We start from the raw sequence: 27,896 nt of genomic DNA, 5'->3' as shown, positions 1-27,896 counted from the left end.
TAAAATGAACCACTTTATTGAACTACAGGAGAAAAAAATAGTGGATTTAACCACATTTTTAACAGACCGAGCAAAAAAAAAAAAAAAAAAATGCTACATTCTGTTTCCCCTTTCTCCTGAAATAGAACAGGTTCACTGGAGGCCTGTGCCAGGGGTAGGTTCAGGGTCATAGTAGACTTCAATTGTGTGTGACTGAAGCCACTGATCAGGTGGCCATGAAAACCCATAGCACCTCCTGATCAGGGAGACCAAGGATCCCTTCCATTATGAAATGAATCAATTGATTTAGACTGAAGGTTATTGTTTTTGTTTGATGGGTTCTGGACTGGCTATATTATCAGAACCTGGAGAAACTGCTGACGGATGATGGTATCTGCATGCCCAGTATGTAGTGTTCTTCTTGAAAGTGAGCAGAATGCTCTGGACTTTGACAGGAGTCCCTAGCAGTTTCTCAACTGCCCTGGCAACCTTCTCCAGGATCCTGGTCTCAAGTGGCACTTGTTGGGATTTTAAGCCGATTCTCCCACCCCCTCATGTTGGAAAAGCACAAATCTTTCCTCACTTGTAGTAACTGTGCTGGCAGGAATTCCAGGGTGTCAGTGGTTATGGTAAGTGAAGGTGGGGCATCTGTCTGAGACAAAGCAGTTGAGCCATCTGCTTCTACCATGGCTTAACCCATCCATCTCCAGCACAAGCTTGTAAAAAAATACTTTAACAGAATATGCTATACAGAACTAGGATTTGACACTGTTTATTACAATGCTAAAATAGCTGTATAAATACTATACAGGCATGGAATCATGCCATTGGGAAGGGCTCATTGATGAGGCCCTGCAAACCTGCTATCATCCTGCCTAAAGGGAAATTTCTGTATAGCAGGAACAAGGAAAGCAAGGCTGGGCTGTATCTGAACACAGCAGGTGTGTACAGTCTTAGTTACAGTCCCCACTGGCTACCTATAAGCAGCACAGCTGAGCCACAAATAGAAGTGGTCTCATAAGAACCACATCTTTCAATACTTTGATAGGAATAATAATTTGACTAGAAAATCTGCCCAGGCTACAGATGTGCCTTCTGCAGGCCTAGGCAGCAGTCATCCCTGGGTGGATACCACAGGAATAAGAACACATTTCAGGTTCCCATCCAGAAAGGAAGGGATTTTTTTTTCTCATGTGTCACTGGTATCCATATTGGTAGATACCTTTAGTCTTTGCCACCTATGTTCTTTTATGAGTAGCTGGTTTGCATTGGAGGCAAATGAGGCTTCAGATTGAGGTCCGAGGTTCCAGGCCTGGGTTGTGGGCAAGGGAAGTAGGAGTGTGTGTTCCACTGCACTCACACTCCGGCCCTAGTGGGGCCATTTAGTCTGGCATTTCAATATTTAATTTGGGCGGAGGGAGGACATACTTCCCAGGACTCTGGGTAATGACCACCCTGGCCTTCTTGCGAAAGATAGGTGCAATTTTAGGAGGTTCTGGAACTGGGGTTTCTTCTGTTTCCTCATTATCTTCATGGTGCAGATCATATGAAATGTTTCCATACTCTCTCAAAAATGGGAATATTTCAAGCAGAAACTGGCAGAAATCTTTGCGAATACCAAACCACCCTGAAAAATAAGAATTTTCCCTTTCAGGCACCAGGCATTTGTGTCACATTTCTTTCCTGAACAAAAAGTTCACTTCACCCAGGTTCTTCAAAAGAGAAGGCTGGTCAGGATCTAATTGCCCAATAAGCAGAGGAATAAAGACCTTTAGCAACAAAGTCCTCAGAATGTGACCACAGGCCAGTGGTAGCAGCATACCCAGGTCCCTCTTAAGGGGTGATTCTCCAGCGTCTAATCAGAGCAGATAGTTAAAAATGGTGAGGTAGGCTAGAGAATTTAGCTCTACCTGTTTTGCCATTGATTCAGATAAAACTGACTATGATAGCAGTTCTCAAATACTGACAAGACCTAGATCATGCCACTTTCTTCCAATCTTCTAGATCCAGGCTAAACTAATTGGTAGCAGAGTGATATTTAAGCAAAGGGTTCTAGTAACCATCTGAAATCTAATTAGACATAAGAAGGAATTAGCTAAAGTCAAGTCTGAGCTCATAGGAACCCCTCAAACTAGGCCACTGGGGTGTGCTCTCCCTGTTTCATAGGGGACTGTAAGCTTGATGCTGGCTCTCCCAGGATAAAACAGCACTTCAACATGCACTATATTTTATACTTTCTCTTTCCAAGGATGCCAGATGGGCAGTTCTCTGGGTTACACAAAGTGGTGCTCACAGCCTTATAAGAATGGTATCTTCCTCAAAGACTACCACCTCCAAAGTACATGCCATGGAATATTAGTCAAGACAGAGTAGTAAGCTCCACAAAACTGAAAAGAATCCATTCTATTGAGGAGAGAGAGACAGAAAGGGACCTGAATGACTCTTGGCATTCTGGTGGGAGACTTTTCATGAATCCAGAAAGGATCTTGAGCCCATTTTAAGGACGAAGGAATGGGAACTCAAAGAGACAATTTGCCATGTTTGGCCCTACCTCCACTTGTCCACTTTTAGTGTGCACTAAGAATGAAGTGTAATACAGAAGAGCACCCCAGAGCAAATATAATAGCATACCCTTCCTGTGGAATACCACTTCCTTTCCTCATCTTTAAAGTATACATAACAACTTCTAAACTGAGATCCTGAGTAGTATCCTTTCATAAAGCACATGCGCAAACAACACACATATACCCCCCCCACACACAGACAGAGAGACAGTGGCAGAGACAGAGAGACAGAGACAGGGAGAGAGAGTTTCTTAGTCTGTGGACGTACAGTGATTTCCTCCTTTCTGTCCAAATGTTGTTGCCATCAGTGTAATCAATGAGAGCCATAAGGGAACAAATATTGGAATGCAGGAAAAGGCATTGTAGCCATCCAGTTTGTGAACCAGCAGGATCTAGAAAAAGACAAAATTAAGGTGATATTGATGCATCAGCAGAAAATGGACCAAGTCTGCAGGTGTCCCCACTGTAGTCCCTCCCTGTGTCATGTCTGGGAAGAGGGAAGGGCAACATAGGAAAAAGCAGCAAACCACCCATCTAGGAAAAAAAGACCATGGAAAATTTCACATCCTTCTCCAGGGCCAAACAAAAGTCCACCCAGTTGAAAGATTCCCGCTTCTGGGAGTTTCATGAGAGACTCCTCCCATGATTTGTTCAAAGGAATCAATAGTATCTAACCTAGAATTCCCTATCAAACTCCAATACAAAACTGAGATATCCAACACTCCCTTTTAGAAAGTAGAATCTGGACATGGGCAGATGCCTTATGGGTAGAGAGGTGCACACACATTCTCATTGTCTCAAGTTCCCTCTGAACTTTCTTCCACAAAGTTAGCAGTATACCTATCTAGCTATGATACATGCTGTCTCAGCTAGGGGTAGGATGTGAGAGCACAACAGATTTCCTGTAGAAAGCTTACCTCAAAAGTAAGAAGAGGCACAACAATGGTCATCCAGCTCAGTGCCATGGTTATATGAGTTCTGCGTTGTTCTGCAATCACATCCACAGAGCGCAGGAACAAAACAGACCAAACGATGTAATAGAGGACCACCAGGCACAAGAAGGACATGAGAATCCACAGAGGGACACATACAACCTTCAGAGAAGTAGAAACACAATGTCTGGAGAGGTTCCCTGCAGCCTCTGATAGCTGCCATTATCATTTTGCTGGGTCTGTTCAGGTAGTCAAGGGCAAGAAAGACTAAAGACAGTCCTACTGCCCAGGACTGCCATGGAGATAGCATGGAAAACACCACATTCACAATGGGACTTCCATTCAGGAAATGATGTCGTTAGGCTCGCTTCCTTTCAGGTAACAACTTTCCATCTGGACCTCCAACTAGGCATAATTTAAATTTCTTAATACACTCCCTCATTTTCAAAGCACCCATTTTGTCATTCACTCATTCTCATGTTCCCTCATTCTCAATCATCCCCACAGTCCCTCACTTTGTCACTCTCATACTCCTTCATTCTCAGTTACTCCTACTCTTTTACTTAGTCACTTACTCCCACATTCACGATTCTTGCTTCCTAATTCAGTTACTTACATATTCACTCTATTGAGCATGCACACACACCCACAAACACCCCCCCCCAACACACACACACCTTAGTTCCAATCACTTATTAAACCACACATGCACATCTGGTAATTTCCTCATCCCCACAGTCATTAACTCATGCTCACTCATACATACTTCCTCACTGTCCCTCATATACCCCCACTATCATTCCATTCATTTCCTCATTCTTGGTCATTCATATAATTTTCTTTCCCATTCCCACTCACTCATGCATGTACTCTATAACACTAGAATCATTTCTTCCTTCACTGTCAGAAACACTCTTTCTTTTGCTCAGTACTCACTCTCATAAGCTTATTTACACTCCCTTGCTTTCAGTCACTTTCTCACTCAGTTCTTCATACTTACTCTCATTTACATCATCACTTCCTGTCACATATTCACATATTGCTTATTCAAACAATCCCTTATGCTCACTCTGTCTAGCTACTCACATAAGAATTATTGATCACTTACATTCTCATTGTCAAAATTTCATTTTCCCTCACACATTCCCACTCTCACATTCACTTACAGACTCCCTCCCTCACTCTCATTCAGTCTGTCACATATCCATTCACTCACACTTACTCAAGCTCATTTCCTCACTTCTCCACCTCTATTCTCGCTTGGGAGCAACACCACCTGACCTAGTTTATAAGCAATGGGGAATGAACACAGGGTTTTATGCAGGTTAGGGAAACTTCTAGTAACTGAGCTACAACCTCAGCTCAATCTTCTTTCCTAAGCTATTACTACTTGAAAAATACTGTATTGTCTAGTGTATAGTTTATGTAGTTTATATGTGTACCTTCTCTATCAGCACAGCAACTTTTAACCATTAACTGAAGTCATAGTTTAGAAAGATGACTTACAACTCCACCCTATAAGAGTAGAAACAGGTACAGATTTTCTGAAAAGTAACTTGGCCATCTATGCAATGTATATATTTAAATAATCTCAAAAACTTCCCATCCAATCTACACTTTTCTTTTAAAAATATTTATTTTTATTTTATGTGTATGAGGTGTTTTACCTGCATGTATGTCTGTGCACCATGTTTGTGCCCATGAAGGCCCAGAAAAAGGTATCAGATTCTCTGGAACACAAGTTATCACTGAGTCATCAATCCAGCCCCATAATCTAAACATATGTGTATAGAGCTGGAGAAATGACTCAGAGGTTAAGAACACTGGCTGTTCTTTCAAAGGTCTCTGAGTTCAATTCCCAGCAACCACATGGTGGCTCATAACCATCTGGTGCCCTCTTTTGGTATGCAGGCTTACATGCAGGTAGAATGTTGTATACATAATAAATAAACAAATCTTCAAAAAAAAGAGTATGTGTATAAATGTCTCTGCATGACTGACTGACTAACTGACTGACTAAATGAATGAATGACATGAGATTTAGTATGTTGGGAAGATAAAGGCTTAAATACAGAGACAAGAGAAGACAATAGATGGTAAAAGAAAAAACAAATATTGTATGTTTTCTCTTATCTAGATTTAAACATGTGTATTCATAACATGAAAGTACAAGGTGTCTGTAAAGAAGAAAGGATTGGCAGGATGCAGGGACAAGAGACATTACTAGGAGGCAAATTTAGGCAATTAACAATGAGTGATATACACAAATGAAAATGTCAAAATAAAAAACATTATTTTGTACAATAGCTAAAAAGGAAAAGAAATCCTTTGTAAAAGGATCTTGGGGCTAGAGAGATGGTTAAGTGGAATAGGGTACTTTCTGGTTTTACAGAGGACCTGGTTTCAATACTTAGTACCCATATAGTGGCTCATAACCATCTGTAGTTAGAGTCCCAGGAAATCTTATGACCTCTCTTCTATATTTCTTAACCACTAAAGGTATATATGGTGCACTGACATACTTTCAGGGAAACACTCGTATATCACATACAAATAATAAAATCTCAAAAAAATTTAAATTATTTATAACTGAATAATACCTTTTCTAAAATACCTTCTAAGAAAACAATAAAATATACACAAAATACATCAGAAGTTTGAGATAGAAAATCTTGTAATGTGTATTGAACAGCGGGATAATTATGATTGATTAGAATTAAATGGTTCAAAGAGCTAAAAGAATAACATTTTGAACATCCCCTGCATAAATAAATGATAAATGTCTGGGGTAACAGATATGGTAATTAAACTGCTCTGATTATAACATATTATAAACATATAATGAAAGGTTCTACTGTTCCTCATAAACATATATAACTAGGGTGTCAGTTAAAAAAACTTTAAAATAAAGTTTTGAAATCACAAATATTAGCAGCAACTAAAACATCTAGAAACAAGGACATGTTTCATAAATGCAACTTATGAATCAATAAAGCCTTAAGTGCTATGTTTGCAATATTTGTTGATATGAGCAAATAATTATGATCTATCAAAACAAAAAAGCAGGCTACAGAATGTTACAGAGTTTGTGATTTCAAAAGGTACCCATGTGTATGTATATTTTAAAGTTTTTTTTAATTGATACCCTAGTTATATATGTTTATGAGGAACAGTAGAACCTTTCATTGTATGTTTGTAATATGTTATAATCAAAGAGAGTAGTAGTCTCAGCTACTTAGCTCTCAGCGTTGGTACTATGTATGACCATTAGTATGTTGCTCATGCTTGCTTGTTTTTTTTTTTTACAAGTTTCTTGAAACAAGTATGAATTACTTTTATAATAAAATGTTTAAAGATTTAAAAATCTACATACAAGCCAGGGCCAGTGGATGATCTTGTCCAGTCTTAAGGCAATGAATATAAATTGGAGAATGTTGACCGAACACAGGATTTCTAGCTAAAAACGAAGAAAAAAGCAATTAAATTGCATTTAACACAGTGGTTATCTGTTTAACACACTAACAAGCAATGCAAATTATAATATGGCAAAATTTTAATGATGTTATGCTGGATGTGTCAGATTTTTTGGTAACAGAAAAGCACAGTAGTACCATACTGGGGGGAACTGTGCACGGGTCTTTTGTCTCATCCTTACGGTCACTTGATACCTTGGCCCTTTTGTTAAGATCTGAATGTTGTAGGTCCGATAGTGACTTTTTGTAAAAAAAAAAAAAAGAAAAAAAAATCTACAGTAGATTTCCTCCAAGCCTCCTTCTTGCCTCTGCTGACAATCTAAACTTACAGCCACCCTCAAATTTCCTTTTACTTCTACCCAAGATTCTGCCTTAAATCCATGCCTTCTTTTCCAGCTCTTTGAGGACCTTGTCACTTCTGGCCAACAATTATTGATTTGGTGTTGCATCATTAATTAATTCTGACTATGCTACTGACATTTCCCAATAATAAACTAGTTCCCAATTCCCCATTAAACCAAAAAATGTCTAAGTACAAGTAAGTTCACCTTTCCTGTGATTCAGCATCCCCAGCCTAACCCCCTTCTCTGCTACAGTCCAGCTTTGTGAGGCAAATGGCTACATGAAGCCCTGTTCCTTCATCCTCTACTCTAAACTACTAATAATTCCATCCCACACGGGAACTTCCTTCAACAAGGCCCTCAGTACCAACAGACAACAAAATACTCATACCTGCATCTTACTGGGCTATTCTGAGCACATTTAATGGTTGACCAATCCTTCTTCCTTGTACTATTGAGTTTCAAAAATCCAACTAGACTTTGCATGCTGTGAATATTCAGAGAAGTTCTTCTTGGGCTCCTTTTCCATTCCTTAAATTGCTACAATTCCAGCACACCAAACTTGATCCCTACTACTGAATCACATACAAACACTCATTCAGACCGCCTGGGATGGAACAGTGTCAACAACACTGCAGCTTACTGTATTGCCTAGTGATTAGTTCTGAAATCTGCATGCAAGCTAGCCTTACTGCTGCACAACAGGTCCAGTGTACAGGCACCACATGGCTCTCCTGGAAGCACCTGCCATTAAAGTGATCCCCAACTGAGCTTACTGTTTCCCGAACCCTGTCCCTCCCCTTTCCATCACTGTAAGGCAACACAGCAGCCTGTGGTGGCCTCTACATTCTCATATTCCATTATCACATTCTGTCCATTCTCCCACTCAAACTTCTCTTAAAGACCTTACTCATTCTTTATTTACATTATGACTTCCTAAGTCTGCTCCATTTTTTTTTCAGCAACCCCCAAAACCCAGTTCCATAGCTTTCTTCCCTTGAGGTCAGATGGCCCTTTGTTCCCAAAGGTCCCCAGGCTCCTTTCTTTTGGTGGGTCTTCATTTTTGTCTATAAATATAATTTTACTCTAGAGAACTCTCTATCAGCTCTTTGCCCACATTTTCCTATAATAACAGTTTTTAATCATAACAACTGCTGAAAAGTCTGCTTTTAATACTCTTGCACTAACACAGGTACAATGGAACCTAAGAAATGAAAACTACAAACCATTTCAAGCTAGAACTGTGCATGGAACAGGTATCAGTCAGTTTTCCTCAAATTGAATACTATCCTTCGTGCACTGTGAGTTCACTAGGATGATGAGAACACCTCAGTTCATATTTTTAAGAAAGTATTTACTGTGTGTATATGTGCATGTAGCATCTACCCACATAGATAGATAGATAGATAGATAGATAGATAGATAGATAGATAGATAGATAGATAGATAGATAGATATCTAGCTATCTTGAGACAGGGTCTCACGGTGTTGCCCTGGCTGGCCTGGAACTCACTATGCGTAGCATGCTGGCCCCAGAGATTCACTGGCCTTGTCTCCCAAGCCCTGGGAATAAAGTTGTGTGCCACAATGTCAGACTCTTTCTTTATTTTTTGAGACATGGTCTCTTATTAACACTTCAGCTTAATCTATTGCCTAGACTGGCTAACCAGCAAGGCCTTCAGAATCCATCTGTTTCTGAGTCCTTGCTCTGGGATGCTACATATATGCCTGTAGCCTGGCTTTTCTGTGCATTCTATGAATATGTAGTGGTTTGAACTAGAATAGCCCCATAGGTTCATATAGTTTAATGCTTAGTCACTAGAGAGTGGAACTGTTTGAAAAAAATTACAAGGACTGGGAGGTATGGCCTCATTGGAGGAAGTGTGTTATTGGGGGGTGAGGTTCCCCACCCCCAGGCCCAGTCTGTCTCTGTCTCTGTGTGGATCTGAGATGTAGAACTCTCAACTACTTGTTTAGCATCAAACCTGCCTGCATGCTGCCATACTCCTCACTGTGATAATAGACTACCTTTGAAACTATAAGCAAGTCACCAATTAATTATCCTGTACTCGTGCATTCTGCCTACAAAATTAGCAACATGTAGAAGACATCAAGGTCTACCATTGCTCACACTGTGGCTTTAGATTCCACTGAGTACCTAGGAGGAAAAATATGGGTAAACACTTCCCAGATTTCCTGAAGAGGACCCTGAAGTGCTCTCTTGCAAAAAAGGAAAATATTTCAAGTAAGTTTATAATTTTACACCATTGGAGCTGTAACTCCTGCCATGTCCACAGAGACACCTTTGTATTGTCATGGTGTAAAATAGTTGACCTCTTTTTAATAAATCTAATATTCCAGATGCCATACATTCTTTATCCCTAATTTCACATGGCCTTTTACACCTGTGGTGATTTGAATGAGAAATGCCCTTCATAGTCTCAAATATTTGAACATTTGGTCCCGTTATTAGCACTGTCTCAGGTTTGGGAGGTGCAGCCTTGCTGGAGGGAGGATGTCACTGTGGATAGGGTTTGAAATTAAAAGCTTCCTGATGCTTCTAGTTTGCTCTTTATGCTTTATTACTGAGGTTGAGGATGTGACCTCTCAGATTGTTCCTACTGCCAGTAAGCTTCCTGCCTCTGACATCATGGATTATTATCTACCTGAACAGTAAACCTAAATAAACTCTTTCTTCTATAAATTGCCTTGGTCAGGGTGCTTTATCACAGCAACAAAAAAGTAACTGTGGTGGTTTGAATAGGAATGTCCCCGACAGATTCATGTGTATGAATGCTTGGCCCATATATAGTAGCACTATTAGGAGGTATGACTTTGCTGGAGTAGGTGTGTTCTTGTTGGAGGGAGTGTATCACTGTCGGAGGGGGCTTTGAGGTATCCTATGCTCAAACTAGGATTAGTGTGGCAGTAGATCTGTTGCCTATAGATCAAGATGTAGAATCTCAGCTCCCTTTCCAGCACCATATCTGTCTACATGCCACCATGTTTTCTGCCATGTTGAGAATGAATTAAACCCTGAAACTGTAAGTCAGTCCCAATTCAATATTTTCCTTTATAAGAGTTGCTGTGGTCATGGTGTCTCTTCAAAGCTAGGACAAGAACTATTAAAAAAACCCAAACTACAAGTTTTTCAACCCTTTCTGTTATATTCTGAGAATTGTACCCAATTCTCACTGTAAATCTGACTAAAAGCTGCAGGCAATATTCATTCTACAGACTCAATGATGGACTTTCCTTGAAAGCACTTCTGGAAGATTCATTAGTCTACCATATTTTAATTATTTTTTGTTTGTCTGAGGTATTTTGGTCACTAGATGCAAAAGTTAACACACAGTGGTGAGTGGAGTGAGAAGATAAATTACTGAAAGGTACCAATACCAACTGCATTGGGCCCCAGAAACTTTGCCAAGTGTTGGGTAATGTGGAGTAGAGCTGAGTGAGTATGGATTAAGTAAGAAATATGGCAGCGAATAAGGCATTGGAAACAGAGTAGTACATCTGAAGGAGCTCTTCTGTGAATAGAAGGAGAAAACATGATTTTTCTCTTTCAGATATGAAGGAGAGACAGAGACAGAGAGAGACCAAAGTTTCTAGGATAAGTGTGGCCAAGCTACACAACAAATGCTAAAGAGACAGACCTGCAAAGAGAGAAAATGAAGAACACGGAAGTTTTAAAAAAGGGCAAAGGCTCAAATATCCCTGGGAAATTAGGGACAATATGTACATACAGATGATATGGACTGCACCACCTAGATTCATTGCTTCCATATTGACTCCCCCACCCTAAGAAACACAGTCACACATGTGTTTCCTAGTTGTGCCTCTCATGAAATTTTAGTGCTGTATCTATTTTGTAGATAATATAATGTGCACACACCTATGCTTTATCCATAAAAAGAACATGATTTTCCCCATTTATAACCACAAACTAAAATGTACTATTTGGGGTCAAGAATTCACTGGCCCTGTTAGCTCAATGTCTGGCTGAAGCTGCAGACAATAAACTTATATCTTATGATGATTCTGCCCATTAATTAGCTGATTGTTTTCAGCAGTCTCTGGTAAGCAGCCAGAGGTGAGTAGACAAGAGAGAAAGAGGAAGAGAAAGAGAGAGAGAGAGAGAGAGAGAGAGAGAGAGAGGTTGGATTTACTGATGGTTTTAAGTAGCCTGCAAAATGTATTTTCTCTCCAAAGTGTACCTGTCCCTACCAGCCACACTCACTCCATGGCTTTTCACTACTTTTATGATAGTAAAACTAAGCCATTCTTAATACTCTAGGTCCTGTTCCTTCTGAGTCTCCTGGGCATAGGTCTATCATTATTCCTCTCTGGTAACTTTTCTTTTAAAGCTACACCTAGGTTCAGCTTCCAATTCTTTTATCTGCAAATGTCGAAACAAGTCATTTGCAGTCACACCCTCTACTTTATTCATGGGGAATATGTTCTACAATTCCCTGTGGGTGTCTCAAACTGCAGACAATACTAAACCTTTTGCATATTGTTTTATTTCCAATATACACACATATATGATTAAATTTAATCTACAAATTATTAACAGTGGGAGAGGTTAACAGAAATAATCACTAAACAGAACAATTCAGACCAATATACTATAATCAAAACAGCATGCATGTGGTCTTTTCTCTCTCAAACATCTTATTTTATGATACTGTATTTTTCAGACCACAATTGACTATAAGTAGCTACAACCACTGAAAATAAGATCTCAGATAAGAAGTGTGTTGGGAGGTCGGGGTCTCCTGCTTTCCATTCTCCTCTGACTCCATTAGTAGATTTGGGCTCTTTGTTCCTTTGTAATTAATGGCTCTGGCTTTGGATTTGTGCTTACTGAAATGGAATGCTGGTCCTTCTCCTTAATATGTGTCCATGATTAAATTGTCCTTCCTGGAGAAAATACTACACCTCTCTCACAGATTGTTGTAAATATTTACTAAGTGGCTATATTTGTAAAGTGACCATCCAAATGCTTGGTACAGATTAAGAAGACTATTAATTCTAGCCACAGTTGTTTTCTTTATTACTATTACTAGTCTTAGCATATTAATTTAATTCTATACCTTCTGTTCTGGGGCCTAAAGGATTTGTATATATAAATACTTGATTAAAAAATACATGGGCATATCAGCACAAGCCAACTAGAGAGCAGCTAAGGAGTAACAGCATAAGAGATGAGATAGTGAGACAATTAAGTTTTTATGGACTACTGTACCAAGTTATTTAATATAATACTAGGATGTGTATTAGTATGACAGCATCAAGTTTTAAAAGGAGATTATTCTTACTACTGTAGGGTAAGTAACTACCTTCATCAAAACCTTTGGAGTCTTTAAATGCAAAGGGTGTGGTTTCCTAGAAAGGAAGAAATTTAGCCAGTCTGGAGTGTCAGCTCCTGCTGAATCCCCAGTCTGCCTATCTGTTATATACATACAGGTGGCCAGCTCCACAACCATGTGGATCCATTCCTTAAAATCATTTTCTTTGTATCTATATCTTTATCTTTCCTATTGGTTGTTTCACAAGACTGACAAATACAGGTAGTTTATAGACAGAATACTAGGAGAAAGCAGAATGTCTTCATTCTCCTGTACATCATGATCTAGAATTACGGATTAGTCTGTTCCTCACAAAGGGTAAGAGACTGACATTAAACTAAATGTTTTAAAAACATGATTAAATATACAAATCTCACCTCTAGTGACCTGTCATGCCGAAAGCCCCAGACGCATGCTGCAACAGACACCGGGGAAACAAAAAACAATGGCATGAAGACCAGAAGCCAAAAATGGCTTCCTCTTTCAATCCTGTCACAAACCAGAACTTCAAACATCAGTAGGAGCAAATGGATGCCCACAGCAATCAACATGGCTTTAAACTCTACACATGTTTCTCCTTCTGCTCTAAAAGGGGATGGAAGGAGGAAAAAAGAAAGAAAAAAACGTATTCAGAACCCTCAGTACAAGTAAACAGTCCAGAGCAAATAAAAACTCAATTCAGTCTGAAGGAAATGAAGTAAAAAGCTAACTTAAACGTATCTTTAATAGACTATCTTTCACATATCCAGGAACACTTATGTTTATAACTTTAAATTCAACTATAAGAAGTTATTTCCATTATTATTCTATTAATTACTTCTGTTGTGAAAAACTTCAGATATCTCTGAAGTCTCATGATCCTCACTTTTCACTGAATTAAAAGCAAATCACATTTCACACAATACTATAAATGTAGCTTTAGCTTCATCTGCAAGTGTAGGTTACATTCAACAAGGTATGACAATTTTCTTATGTGCTACTTTAAAATGCAAACAAAAAGTAATAAAAGTCTTTTATTAATCTTTATTTCTCTGATAATAAATTAAAACCTGTAGATTAATAAGAACAAGAGCTAAAAGTTTTGCTCAAGAGAAATGAGTGTAATTAGCTGTATAAGTACAAACAAACTTTTAATAAATTAAAATTGAAATGCTTATCATTTGAAAGGCCTACAATGTTCATTCAAAATATAGATAAGCATTTCATGACACCCTTGTTCTATGGGTGGTAAGTATTCTGGAGATTAGAACAACAGAAAAGAAAGTCACAGGTAATTCCTGTAGCATGAATAGTGGTCACAGGGGAATGACTGTGCCTGTTCATGCCATATATCCAGCCAGCCACAAACACCTTTTTTTACTTGAAGCATATCAAAATAGAGAAAAAGTACATATAACTTTTAAGTATCAATTAGTGAGTTTCTTTTTGAGAAACAAATATTAAATATCTGAAGTTTTTCTCATAAAAAAGAGATACACAAGCTTGGTGTGGTGTTGCACCCCTTTAATCACAGCACTCAGGAGGCAAAGGCAGGTGGATCTCTATGAGTTTAAGGTCAGCCTGATCTACAGCGTGAATTCCAGGACAGCCTGATCTACAGAGTGAGTTCAGGACAGGCAGGGCTGTTATATAGAGAAACCTTGTTTTGAAAAACCAAAAAAGAAAAAGAAAATAAAGAGATATACAGCCACAGATTGGGGCTGAGGAGATGATGCTGTGGTTAAGAGTACTTGCTCTTCTTCCAGAAGACTTGAGTTCAGTCCCAAGCTCTCACACTGGGTGGCTTACAACCACCTGTAATTCAGCCACAGGGATCCATCACCCTTTTGTGGCTTTTGTGGGTACACTCATACATGGTGTAGACATTCACATGAATAAAAATAAAAAGTAAATCTTGACTCTCTGTTTTAAGAGACAGGGTTTCTCTCAGTAGCCTGGCCATCGTGGAACTTATTCTGTATACCAGGCTAGGCTTGAACTGAGAAATTTATTTACCTCTGTCTTGCAAATGCAAGATTAAAGGTGTGCACCATCACAACCTGGCATATTATAATCTCAAAAGAAAAGAAATATTCACACAAGAATGTCTTTCATTTACTAAGATTCTTTGTGTGTAGCTTCTTAAAAGTCCTACATACCTATGGGATATGCATTTTACACAGTCTAAACTACAGCTTTATCTTCTTTATTTATTATAATTTATTCATTTTGTATCTAGGCTGTAGGCCTCCCTCATCTCCTCCCAGTTCCTCACTCCCTCCCTCTTCTCCCTCTATGCCCCTCCCTTATAGCTTCTTTTAAAAGCTGGTGATCAAGAATTTTAATAACTCCCACAGAATCTAGCCATAACAGGTTGCCTCCACTTTCATGACAACTAAAGCTCTGTCTTCTTTCTTAACATCTGGTTCTCAGTTTACCTCCTTCCCCAGTTCCTATCTAAGGGACTCATAGCCTTTAGACCAAGCTCATTCCTTGATACCACTAACCTAGAAGAGTAGGAGAAAGTAAACCCTAGTTTTAAAAGTAAACTGCAGAAGCCAGATCCCTGGGAGACATGGGCAGAGAACTATATAAAGAATGTTTCTGTGCTTTTTAGTCTGCTATGGAATAACATTTCTTTATTTTGGGTGTTTGGTGTTACACCTGTGGACTTTCTAGGCCCTAAACCATCCAAACTAAAACTGTTTTAAAAAAAAATGCACAGCAAGCATCAATGTTTTCAAAACCCTGAGGAGAAATGTTTGCTGTACTACAGTTCTCATAAAATTTCAAATAGAAATTGTCCTTCTGTTATCTCTGGTGAAAGCCATCAAGATTTTGTTCTCTCAGCCAGGCGTGGTGATGCACACCTGTAATCCCTGCACTCTGGGAGGCAGAGATAGGCAGATCTCTGTGAGTTTGAGGCCAGCCTGGTTTACTAAGTGAGTCCAGGGCAGCCAAGGATACACAGAGAAACCCTGTCTTGAAAAAGAAACAAACAAAAAAGATTTTGTTCTCTCAAGATATAGACCAGTGGGTTTTATAAAGCAGTATTACCTATATTGAGGATTCCGTGCCCAAACGCCGGTTCCAACTGATGCTCCAACAATGACCATTAACTTCCACAACCATATTGGAGCAAAGACAGCCCAGTAGCTCCACTGAATGATGCCATCCAAACGAAGGGCAAGTAGCACAGAGAACAACAGCAGACAGGCATAGATGAGGAATTTACTAGGAGAAAAGCAAAATGATGAAAAAGTTCATTTTTTAACAAATATCTGATAATGAAAAAAGGTGAAATAAAAAAAAATTCAGCTCATAGAAAGTCACTAAGTCAGGCGTGGAGAGATGATTCAACAGAAGACATGGGTTCAGTTCTCAGTACTTAAAAGATAGCTAATGACTGTCTATAACTCCTGTTCCAGGAAGTACAACCTCTTCTTCCAGACTCTAAGGGCCCTGCACACACAGAGTGCACAGACACACACATGCAGGCAAAACACTTGTACACCTAAAATAAAATAAAAATAAATAAAAACACATTTTAAAGTCACTAATTCAATGACCATTTATTTAAAAGTTTTATGTGGAAGACATATTGTTTGAGGGATGAGAAAACAAACTTGAGTAATTAAGTCTCCTGCTTCCAAGGGTTTTCCAATAGAAGTCTATATAGCAAGGCACAGTAAAAATACAATATAATACCTGTGTAAATGGTAGTGGGAACAAAGTGAGATGGGAGCTAAAAAACAAAGTAGGGGATCTGAGGCAGTAGGAAAGAAAGAGGTGGTGACCACGGAACTGGTTCCAGAGGTAATTGCAGGTTTATCAGACAGAAAAAAAGTTAGAATCTCACCAGACCAAAGTAGAAGGAACTAGTTATACTACAACATGGAGAGTGGAAAAGGTTGACATGTTTAGGATAAGGTCAAGGTCTGTCATTGATTATTTCATATTATTCTCAAGAGGGTACTCCCTTGGACATTAATATCCCATAAAAATCCTATCCTGTTAGTATCCTACAGCCAACCATGGTAGCTCTCACCAATAATCCCAGCACTTGGATAGCTGAGGCAGGAGGAACATTGGGATTTTCAAGATGTTGGGATAAATAGTGAGTTCCAAGCCAGCCTGTACAATAGCAAGAAAACCTGTCTCAAAGACAAAACAAAGGGGCCTAGAAAGTTGGATCAAAAGAGTACTTCTTGCTTTTTTAGAGGATCTGAGTTTGGTTCTTAGCATGCATATAAAGTGGGTCACAACTGTCTGTTACTCCAACTCCAGTGGATCTGACACCCTCTTCTGGCCTCTAAGGGCAAAAGCACACTGGCGGCACACGTTCATATAAACATACACATATTCATGAATAAAAATCTTCAAAAGCACACAAAAAATACACAAAAAGAAAAATGAGCAGTCATTATATTTCTATGGCATTCACATATAAATATAATACTTTCAATGGCTGAGTAAATTATACACATATCTACACAAACACTCATGCCACAAGTAGAAAGAACTTTGGTAGATGTCTTTGAAGTAATCTGAAATTACAATGGCAAACCCATCTACTTCTAGCATTGATATAAAAACAGGAATATGATGCTCCCTTCCTCTCCCCAGGACCTACAGGCTCATAGAGACTTCATAAAGCCCTATCGTTCACTGACTACCTACAGGTACTTAAGTAGTCCCTGCAGAAAGGAAAGATACTTTCTTCAGTGGCAGAGCTGCTCATAAAGAGTCCATGCTCCTAAAAATAATCCCTCACCCAGGAGTCTGTAAGCAAACCCAATGAAACACAGTGGCAGACTAAAGTAAATAAAGACACAAAAGTGGAGGAGAGCATAGGTGGGAAGAAAGAGGATATCTGTGGGGGTGGTAAATGAACAGGAAAGAGTAATGCGTAGTGAATATGATAAAAACATACATTATATATGTGTGAACAGGCTATAAAGAATCCACTATTTAATATAATCAACATAACTAATACAAATTAAAAACTATGTTCCTACCATAAAAAAGGAAATGAACAAAGTATACAACACGCTGACAATAGGTAGTGAAGAACAGGGAAATAGGAAGGAAACAAGTATTGACCCAGTTTACTGAGAAGAAGCAGTTTCTAGGCTGTAGAAAAAAGGCAGTTAAAAGTCTGTTTTCATTCATGTTTAAAAACAACATTAAGGTGCCGAAGAGATGACTCAGTGGTTAAGAGCACTGGCTGCTCTTCCAAAGGACCCAGATTCAATTCCCAGCACCCACATGGCAGTTCACAACTGTGTTTAATTCCAATTCCAGAGGAATCTGACACTCTCACATAGACATATATGTAGGTAAAACACCAATGCATATTTAAATAACATTAAATGTAAACAGTCTAAATGTCAATATGAAGACAAAGATGATTATGTTGGGTAAACAAGAAACTATATACTATACTATCTGGTATAAAAGTCAGATAAATTAAAAACAAAAGGATGGAGATAGGTATATCAAACAAATATGCTAGAGTAACTTCATTAGTATCTTTTATAGTCTCTACTATTTCACAGTTCTTTATGACAGATGCCTAATTGTCACAATTGGGTTTTAGAATCTCACCAGACCAAAATCAAGTTTGGCCCCCACCTTTTATTAATAAAACCAAAAGCTGTAATATAGATGCAGAGGACCTGATGCATACCTGGCAGACCCTGTGATTATTCCTTCGTTCTCTGTGAGTTCATATGAAATTTGCTCAGTTGCAAAACCAAGCTGTTTATCAACAGGTCATTCTGGGTGAAATCTACTTCCAGGTTCATTTCCAGTTGTTGGAAGACCCAAGTATCTTGTGATTGTGTGACTAAGGTCCTTGTTTCTTTGTTGTCAGCTGTAGATTACCCTTTGATACTATAGGCAACTTTTCAGTTCTTGATTATAGGTTTCTGTACCTCAAAGCCAACAACAACTTATCGAAACTTTCTCATTCTTTGATTTTTTTTCCTTTTACTTTTCTTTCTACCACATTTCTCCTGATGCCAGTAAAGAATATTTCTTAGTTTCTCAGAGTTCATATGATTATATTGGGTCCACTTAGATGAATCAGGTTAATAAGCTCCCTCCCCATTGTTACAGTGCCAAGGACTGACTCCAGGGACTCATACATTCTAAATATTCAACTGAGCCACATCCCTGGACTAATATCTCCATTTTAATTCCATATACACACTCTCTCTGTCTCTCTCTCTCTTACACACACACATACATTAATTATTTTAAAAACAACATAAAGAAAAGACAGAGTCAAAGAGATGTGGCAAGGTGGAAGGGGGATATCTGAAACATTCCAGATATGAAGAGTTCAATCTGCCATCAGCTACTGCTGGCTTTGAAGGAAAAGAAAGAAAAAAAATGAGCCAAAGAATGGAGGTAGCCTCCAAAAGCTGAGAATCACTTTTGGCTGACAGACAGCAGAAAGAGCACTTTAGCCCTACAACTACAAGAAAATACATTTTCTGTTTTTATTAACAGAATGATTTTTGTAATTTTTTTGTACAAGGAACTAAATTTTTACAACAGCCAAAATAGACTAATCTCTCAGAGCTTTCAGATGACTTGACTTTAACCATGTCAGACTCAAAACACAATATCCAAATAATACATGCTATCTGTGGCCTTTTGGTTATAAAACTGTAAAACAGTTCTGTGTAAAGTTAAGTCACTAGACCTATAGAAATTTTTTACATTAACAACAGAAACTAATACTGCAAGTTTAAATATATCAATGAAATTTCTTTTGTCATTTAATATATTACATGTTCCTAGAATTAGGACATGGTTATCTTTGGGTAACCATTATGCCAAACACAATATAATGAAAAGTACAGAAGACACTAGATGATCTAAAAGACCTCCAATGTTTATGAATTGTCAGATTGCCTATTGTGAAGATGGCCATGTTACCAAAAGCAACCTCCAGATTCAAAGCTCAATTCTCATAAAAATTCTAATGGCATTCTTCACAGAAACAAACAAACAAAAAAAAAAATCCTAACTTATATAGAAACAGAAAATGCCCTAAAAATACAAAGTAAATCCTGAGAAATATTGCCATTGCTGAAAGTATCACAATACCTCACGTCAAATTACATTACAAAGCCACATGTAACAAATGTAATGTGGTCCTAGCACAAAAGCAACATGTACAACAATGTAACAAAACTGAGAACTCGGAGTTCATGCAACTAGAGGCAACTGATTCTTGAAAAAGATACCAGATATATACAGTGGATATAAAATAGTCTGTTAAATGGTGTTAGGAAAACTGGATAACTCTATGGAGAAAACTGAAAGTCTATCCCTATTTCTCACCCTGCACAAAAATAAACTGAAAATGGTTAAGAGTCCTCAACAAAAGATATGAAAAGATGGAACAGTTCAAGATGTCGTCAGAAGCAAAGATTTTCTGAAGAGGAATTAAATAATCTAGGAAATTATAGCAAGGATAGAAAACCAAGATTGCATTAAACTTAAAGGCTTTTGCACTTTTGCACACATACATATGGAACTAAGTGAATAGACAACCTACAAAATGTGAGAAAATATTTGCCAGCTATTCACCTGCTGGGATTAACATCCAGAATATATAAAGAACCCAAAATGTTAGGAGTATATAAGTCAATTAATACATGAACCAATAAACTGAACCAATAAATTCAAATGAAGAAATACACATAGCCAATGAATACAGGATAAAAGGTAAAAGCCAATTAAAACTATATTGAGATTTTATCTCATCCCAAACAGAACGGTTATCATCAAGAAAACCAAAACAAATTCAAGCAAATAAAAAGAAACTATTGGTTAAGATGCAGACAGTGAGGATCTTATTTACTGCTACTGGGAATGTACTAGACAGCTACTATGGAAGCTAGTATATTTGAAACAGAACTTGAATATGACTCACCTACAGCATATATGACTCAAAATAACTAAAGATAGATGCTAATAATATACCTGAAGAAACATGTTTATTATGGCAGGCAGTATTCAATTAGCAAGATTATGGAATCAGCCAAGGTACCCATCGAGGGAATTAATACAGACAAAAATGTGGAATATGTATACAATGAAATCTTATTTGGCCACAAGGAAGAATAAAACTGTCATTTGCAAGAAAAAAATGGATAGAACTGTAGCTTATCCTCTTATGTGAAATAAGGAAGACACCCGAAGAGAGCTGATATTTTTTTCTTATTTGTGGAAAGTAGAAGAGAAATGACATGAGAGATGTTGAGTAAAAAAAGGAAGAAAGATAAGGAGCAGCAACAAAGAGGAATAAAGGGGCTGAATATAAAGAGTATACTCTGGACATGTATGTTTCTTCCATGAGAAATGAATACAAACTACAACATACTTTATAGTGGTTTTTGAGTCTGAGGAATGTGAATGACTGTTAACAATTATGAGGTGAATAATGAAAACATTCTTAATTTATACAGTATAGAAGGCTGCACAACTCTGTGGGAAAATTCATTTTCCTACAAAACTTCAGAGTTTACCATTTTAAAAAATATCATGAGTTGTTTTTCTTTGAAATGTCAGGAACACCTCTGTCTTTTAAAGATTGTGTTTGCCAAATACCCTAATACAAATAACCAGTCTTGTCTGTTAGCTGTTCTTCTAAATTATTCCATGTATACAACTTCTTGAAAAATCAGATACACCAGTGTTTTTTCCTCTATTCAGTCACTGCTGTATCAATCTACTGCAGACTTTTTATTCTTCCCAACTCATTACATTGAGTATTAAATTAATTTTGTACCCAGGTGTCAAGATGAGTGAAATTATTGTGTTTTTCCTGCTTCTGAAGGTGGCATTTTAAAATACAAGTATGTGTTATCTTAATAATCTCTCAAGTTACCTCTAAATGCTATTCAGATTTTAATTAAAAAAAAAAACTGGAAAGATGGATCAATAGTGAAGAGCACTTTCTGTTCTTAAAGAGGCCTCAGGCTCAGTTCACAGTACTCACATGGGAACCGACAGCCTTCTACAATTCCAGTTCCAGGGGATCCAATGCCCTCTTCTGTCCTCTGTGGGTATTGCATGCATGTGGTGTATATACATACTTGCAGGCAAGATACTCATACAGATAAAATTAAAATAACAAAATTTTCTAAAGATACCAATTTCAGGATTAAGTTTAAAAAAAAACACAAAAATTTTGATGCTACATCTAAATCATAGAAAAACCTATATATATGAAAGCACAAAAAGCAGATAAAAACAAACCATTTTTAAATAATACTAGAAAGAGTCTAGGCCAGTAAGAAGACGGACACTCACTTTCTTTATCTCATATTTATCTCATCTGATTTCTTATGTATTTATTCATTAAGATAAAAGTAAGTGAAAGCATGGTACAGATAATATTATATTATAATAATATTAATATTATATATATAGTTTCTATAGTATTATTTAAGAAAAAAAAGTTGTAAAATCTCATTCTGTAATCATTTTCCTCACTACTGGCTCATAGCTCATTATATTATCAGTTATACAGCACCTACACCTAGAATTCAGTACCTTCACCTGAAATTTTAGTTACCTTGTACACTTATGAACCATCACTAGAAAAACAATCAGAAAGTCATAACATAGTATTAGTAAACTTAATTCTTGGTGTCCTAAAAAACTAATACTTCTCCAATACACTGCTTCCTTTCTACAACAGAATTTTCCAGTGGCTCATGTCTGTTTGTACTCAACATGTACTCATTCAGCACATTTATTTATTCAGTGCCTTAAAATCCTGGCCCTCAAAGAAATCACAGCTAATAAAAACGATGTACGTAGATTATCAAGTAATGGCAATATTTTCAAAACCTAAAATTATGTGTGCAAACAGAACTTGCATCCTTTGACCATTCCCATTGTCATTTCTCAAACCATCTTTATAGCACTCCTCTCAGAAGTGCCTTAAGAGCCTGAAGTACATTCTTTTGAATATAATAGTGGCCAAATATTTCCTAGAATGGATTTGAGTTCTGGAAACTTCCAAAGTGCAACCAGAGCCAAATTTAGTGAATAGGATATGTGATCAAACTAGGTGGCCCTATTTTAGTTCAAAAATGATTATTGTAATGCACTAAGACAGACCTTTTAAATGATTTGTAAAACTGACTCTAAAGGGCATTCTAGAATATTAACAAGGGCTCTGAGCACTGGAATAGGTATATGTTATTTTCCCCAACTTCTTTGAAAAGCAATGGTCATTTGGATATATAAACATTAATATAAGTTGTTCTTTGTATAATCATTTTACATCTCATGAAGGTCCCTGTCTTAGTGTTTCTATTGCTGTAATAAGATACTATGACCAAAAGAAACTTAGAGAGGAAAGGGTTGATTTTATCTCACACTTATAGGAAACATTCCATCACTAAGGAAAGTTGGGGCAGTAACTGACACAGAGAGAGAACCTGGAGACAGAAACTGATACAAATGTGATACAGGTATGCTACTTACTGGCTTGTTCCCTATTGTTTGCACAGCCTGCTTTCTTATACATCTCAGGAACACCAGCTTAGAAGTGTCACTGCCCACAGGGGGATGAGCCCAATTACATCAATCATTAATTAAGAAAATATCCTAAACACTTGTCCATGGCCAGTCTGGTTGAGGGCATTTTCCCAATTGAGGTCCCCTCTTCCCAGATGACTCTAGCTGATGTCAAGTTAACAAAACACCATCTAGAATGGACCCTTGGTATATTGGACTTACTCTGTGATAGGAGGAAGGGGCATGAAGAATGGAGCAAAAAACTTCAGAAGGAACCTGACCTGAATTAGAATCCTGATTTGGTGCACAAAAGCTTTTATGACTTTAGAGAAGTCTCCAAAACGAAACTGTTTAGGGCCAGAAAGATTGATCAGTAGGTAAAGGTACTTGCCACCACCCTGATGGGTGGTTCGAGTTTAATCTCCAGGACCCATATGCTGGAAGAAGACCGACTCCTGCAAGATGTTCTTTGATTTCCATATGCATACTGTGTCATACAAATCAATAAATTAAAATGTGTTAAAATTAGAAAATTAAATAAAATGCAGCTGCTATCTGATTTGTAGGGCTATTATAAAGAGTAAAGATACTGAAAAATAAAGTGCCAATCCTGTGTTGGCTCATGGTGGATGCAAAGTCATAGCTATTATTAACAACTATTAATGAATAAAAGTCAAGACAATATTCTGACTATCAGTGGCTTCATTATCAGTACTGACAGTGCACTCATATTGACACATCAGTGACGTGCTTTTAAAAATACAATCTGTAAGGAGTATTTGGAATAATTAACACTATGTATTTGTTTACTGTACTAGAGCATCAAACCTAATACCTTTTACAAATGCTTTACCACTGAACTATATTCTAAGCTCAACATCATTTATATTTAAAACACTACACACATTATCTGCAATAATCACACCACACTGAACCTTATTTTCAAATAATTCTTTCAGAAATGTTTATTTTATATGAATGGGTATCTTGCCTGTATATATGTCTTCTATACCATATGCGTACTTGGTGCATGAAGACACTGTTACCAGCGATCACATTCATTCCCTCCCCCCATTTCAAATAAAAGACAAAGACTAAAGAATGACTTTAGAAGATGGAGCATACAAGAAGTTTGCAAACATAATTTACTTTATTAGTACTGCATGACCACATAAAGAAATCCCCAGAAAGGCATTTCTCAGTCGTTGTTCCAGTCTAGAATATCCAAGAGATATACCACACTCCCACCAAGAGCCAACTACAGATGAGTCAGTAGACCAAGCAGAGTTCTCACAGCCTTTCAATGCTGTGTGGTTACCAAGGCTGAAGAGCCTTCTCTAAAAAGTAACAATTCTACCAAAATAGTGAACAACCACAAGGCCTTGTGATGTACTCAGGTTGCCCACTTAAAGCCTTGTACTTCCAGATCTCTACCTCCCAGGGATATTCTGGAATCAGTTTTCCAATTCTGTACACTTCCAATAGCCTGTTTAGTGTATAAAGCTGTTGGAGGCTTCAGGCACTCCAAGAAGGATTCTTGGTAGACACACTGTGTTTTAAGAAGTTTAACTTGGGTAATTAAAACACAATTATGAAAAGTTAGTTATCAACCAGTTCTGCAGCAGATGGAAATAGGCATAGCCTTAGCTATCATCCTGTCATAGCTGGGTACTAAACACTTTGAATCATATTGTGTTACTACTATTTCAAGAAAATTGACAAACTGCAATGAATTCTCACTGACCAAGACTTGCAAGGTATGAAAGGAGGTCTGGAGCTACAGTCATGCTTTGAGGATAATCAAACAATAGCAGTGGTGATTTCTGGGATACCTAAATAATCTCCAGAGTAAAGAAAGCACAGTCTCCTGTTAAAGTCATCATCTTGTAAATGGAACAATTGCACTCTAAAGGGACAGAAGAAGAGAGATGAAAAATAAATAGTTCATACTCCAGCATGAAAGCAGTCACTGAAAAAAAGCAGTTCTAGATGGTTCCTACAAGCCCTGATGAGTTATCATTCATTTCACAAATTACTGAGCCAGCTATTATCTCGTGCATATAAACTATAACAACAAAAGCTTGGCTTCACATGGCTTGAATTTCAGTAAGGAAAAGAAATATTAATTAAATGAAAACAGAGACAAAGGGCACAGATAAGTGCTCTAAAGGAGGACTATGATCTTCTACAGAGATTGTAGAAACAGGGAGTAGTGGACCATGTTGAGGAAGCCAGGACAACTTCCTTTAGCAACTACCAAGTGAGCAGAGATTTCAATGATAAATACGAATTAACCAAATCAAGGAGAGAAGGAATCACCCCTGCTAAATAAGCAGTATATAATGAAGTCCTGAAGTAAGAGGACATACATGAATTGGTTCAGATTTAGAGAGAGAGAGAACAAGACAGCAGCACAAAGATCTGGGGTCCTAGCACAGGGTGTTTTCCTATCTACACTCGTTAGTTTGCTCTTGAGATGTGTTAAAGGCTTTTGTCATCAGGGGTCAAAATTAAAATACAATATAAAAAGCTAGATCATCCACAATACATGAAATACTACCAGCTTAGGAAAATCTAACCTGTTAATATCACCTAGTCATTGTATTCATGAAACATCAACTATCCCCTCCCACTAGGAAACACTGAATCAGGACAATGGTGGGGTACAAAATACTGTTAAATTTTTCATGGAAAGATGCATATTACTCCACTTCCAATTCAATAACTAATAAATGCACTGATAATCATTATATATATATATATCTTCAAAGTATTTCAGTATAATTTTTAGGCTTTAGTATTTGGAGGTAAAAAACACAGGAAAAAAATCGTTAAGAGTTTGATCAGGGAACCACTATTTTGCTTTTACAACTTTTAGGTAACTTAGAACACCACCTTGCAGCTTCCGGACTATCTGTCCCATAATAAACAAGTCATGGCACTTTTTATTTGTAACACACTGTGCAGTAACACATTAATTGAAGTACAAAGGCCTTTTGAGCAATTATATTCACTCTACAGATGAAACAGACAGATAAATGAGTTGTGCAAAGCAACAAAAGAATTCAGCCTATATTTCTTTCTTATAACCCTATCCAAACAATAATAACACACAATATGTGTCCACCTTCAGTACCAATGCAGTTGTCCTACAGAAAAATCATAATCATAGGAGCAGTAGAGGGAAAACTACAGTTAGTTCTCTGATATTTACTCTAAATGAAATCCTCTTTGCAGAATAAAGTCAAGGCCAACAATGATGACCATAGATCAAGGCCAGAATATGAATGCAAAAACAATAAGAGCACTCAGGCCAGTACAGTGGCTTTATAACTTAAAATGTTACCACTTTCAAGGAGACTGCATTCCACATAATCCCTTCTTCCTCTCTCTCTCCAACAAAAGCTAAGAAAGTTACTTCTCTGGGCTGGAAAAGTTCAGAGATACACAATACAGCAAATTATCTAACCTTCCCTTCACTTCCAGGCTGGAACTGCCAAGCATCTTAAGTGTCTAGCTTAGGACATAGCACGCAGAGCAGGACTAGCTTACTTGACTGTATGTCTTCCCACTTAGAAATAAATAGTAATGGACTTAAAGAGATCAATGAAATGAATTCATCTCACAGCTTATTAAAGGGCAAAGAATCCCTTAGTTAGTTGGCCTGGTCTCCCCAATCTAGGTGTTGACTCATTTTACTTCCAAAGACGTTTATAAGTGTCTACTATATGACAGATGAGGTGGGTGGCAGGTGCTGTGGAAGGGAACAATCAGGAAGTGGTTTCTGCTTCAGAAGCTCACAGCCCGCAGATAGAACAGTTTTACAACAGTTTGGCAAGTGCAAGGGCAGAGATTTATACTTTAGCCGGTGTTTTCTCCACACTGCCCACTAGGTATTTCAAGTCTGGGAAAGCAGGCCAGGATCTACTTCCTGCGAATAAACTTATAGCGAGGGCTAAGAAAATGAGTATGGAAACAAGCATCCCCAAAGACATTATGTAAGATTTACCATAGCCTGGTAACAACTCTAAAAATTCAGCATCTCAGACATCAGTTCGACAGATAAGCAAAGTAACGGCGGACAGGCATAAATGTAAGAAAAACCCCAAGAGCTGGAACTAAAGGAAACATCTAGGAAGGTGGCTGGGGTTAACAGGGTTGAGAGAAATGGTTCTGGCACAGAGAATGGTGACAGGCAGAGCGGTAAGAAAAAAGAAGTCGAGACAGAGAAGTTGGAATACCAATGAAAGAGGACGAGTGGAGAGCAACGGGCTTCCCTCCCGGAGGACACAGATCCCAGCTAGGCAACTTGTGCCACGGTCGGTTAGTTCCAGTTGGTGCCGGAGGAAGAAGCAGATGGACCGACTCTAAGGCCGACACTGCTTTCCTGAGAGCAGCTGACAGCGGTGAGAAGCCCCAGGCTAGTGACTGGGTCCTCTGGCTGCAACACCGTGACCGCCTCACCCCTCCCAGCCGCAGCCCGAACACAAACCCCAGTCTGATGCTGCCAAAGTAACCGCCTCACCTCGGGTTAAAGTCCTGAAAGAGGCCCCTCAGGTTCATGGCGGAGAACTTCACCGAGGCGTCCTCCTCTTTCCCCCCCGCCCCCGCACCGCTAGGCCTGCGCCTCACAGCCGGTTCATGCTGCCAAAGGCAGCTTCGTCGCCAACGGCGCTGCCAGGAGACACCACAGCAACCAACTGTCTTTGACACTACTTCCGGC

General features: G+C 38.2%; 1 protein-coding gene across 2 annotated transcripts; it reads right to left on the bottom strand.

The window, feature by feature from the left end:
- On the bottom strand, positions 1 to 27,896 carry Tmem185a (transmembrane protein 185A). Of its 2 annotated transcripts, XM_021663917.2 has the most exons (7): positions 27,699 to 27,896; positions 15,680 to 15,856; positions 13,021 to 13,228; positions 6,849 to 6,932; positions 3,461 to 3,637; positions 2,812 to 2,935; positions 1 to 1,606 (listed from the first exon to the last, which is right to left on the bottom strand). In XM_021663917.2, exons 1-7 carry the CDS (start codon positions 27,734 to 27,736, stop codon positions 1,362 to 1,364), a joined length of 1,053 nt encoding a protein of 350 aa, XP_021519592.1. In that variant the 5' UTR covers positions 27,737 to 27,896; the 3' UTR covers positions 1 to 1,361. The 2 variants fall into 2 exon arrangements, with proteins under 2 accessions (XP_021519592.1, XP_060232768.1); XM_060376785.1 differs by lacking the exon at positions 6,849 to 6,932.

Source organism: Meriones unguiculatus, assembly GCF_030254825.1.
Source record: "Meriones unguiculatus strain TT.TT164.6M chromosome X unlocalized genomic scaffold, Bangor_MerUng_6.1 ChrX_unordered_Scaffold_31, whole genome shotgun sequence".
NCBI lineage: Eukaryota > Metazoa > Chordata > Mammalia > Rodentia > Muridae > Meriones > Meriones unguiculatus.
Note: the sequence above shows the minus strand (reverse complement) of the source record. Positions and strands in the feature narration are given on the sequence as shown.

Coding starts and splice junctions, on each gene's coding strand:
- Tmem185a (XM_021663917.2), bottom strand. CDS start 27,736: ATGAACCTGAGGGGCCTCTTTCAGGACTTTAACCCGAG. Junction 13,229..15,679: donor GCACGGAATCCTCAATATAG/GTAATACTGCTT, acceptor ATCCCCTTTTAG/AGCAGAAGGAGAAACATGTG. Junction 1,607..2,811: donor ACAGAAAGGAGGAAATCACT/GTACGTCCACAG, acceptor CTTATTTTTCAG/GGTGGTTTGGTATTCGCAAA.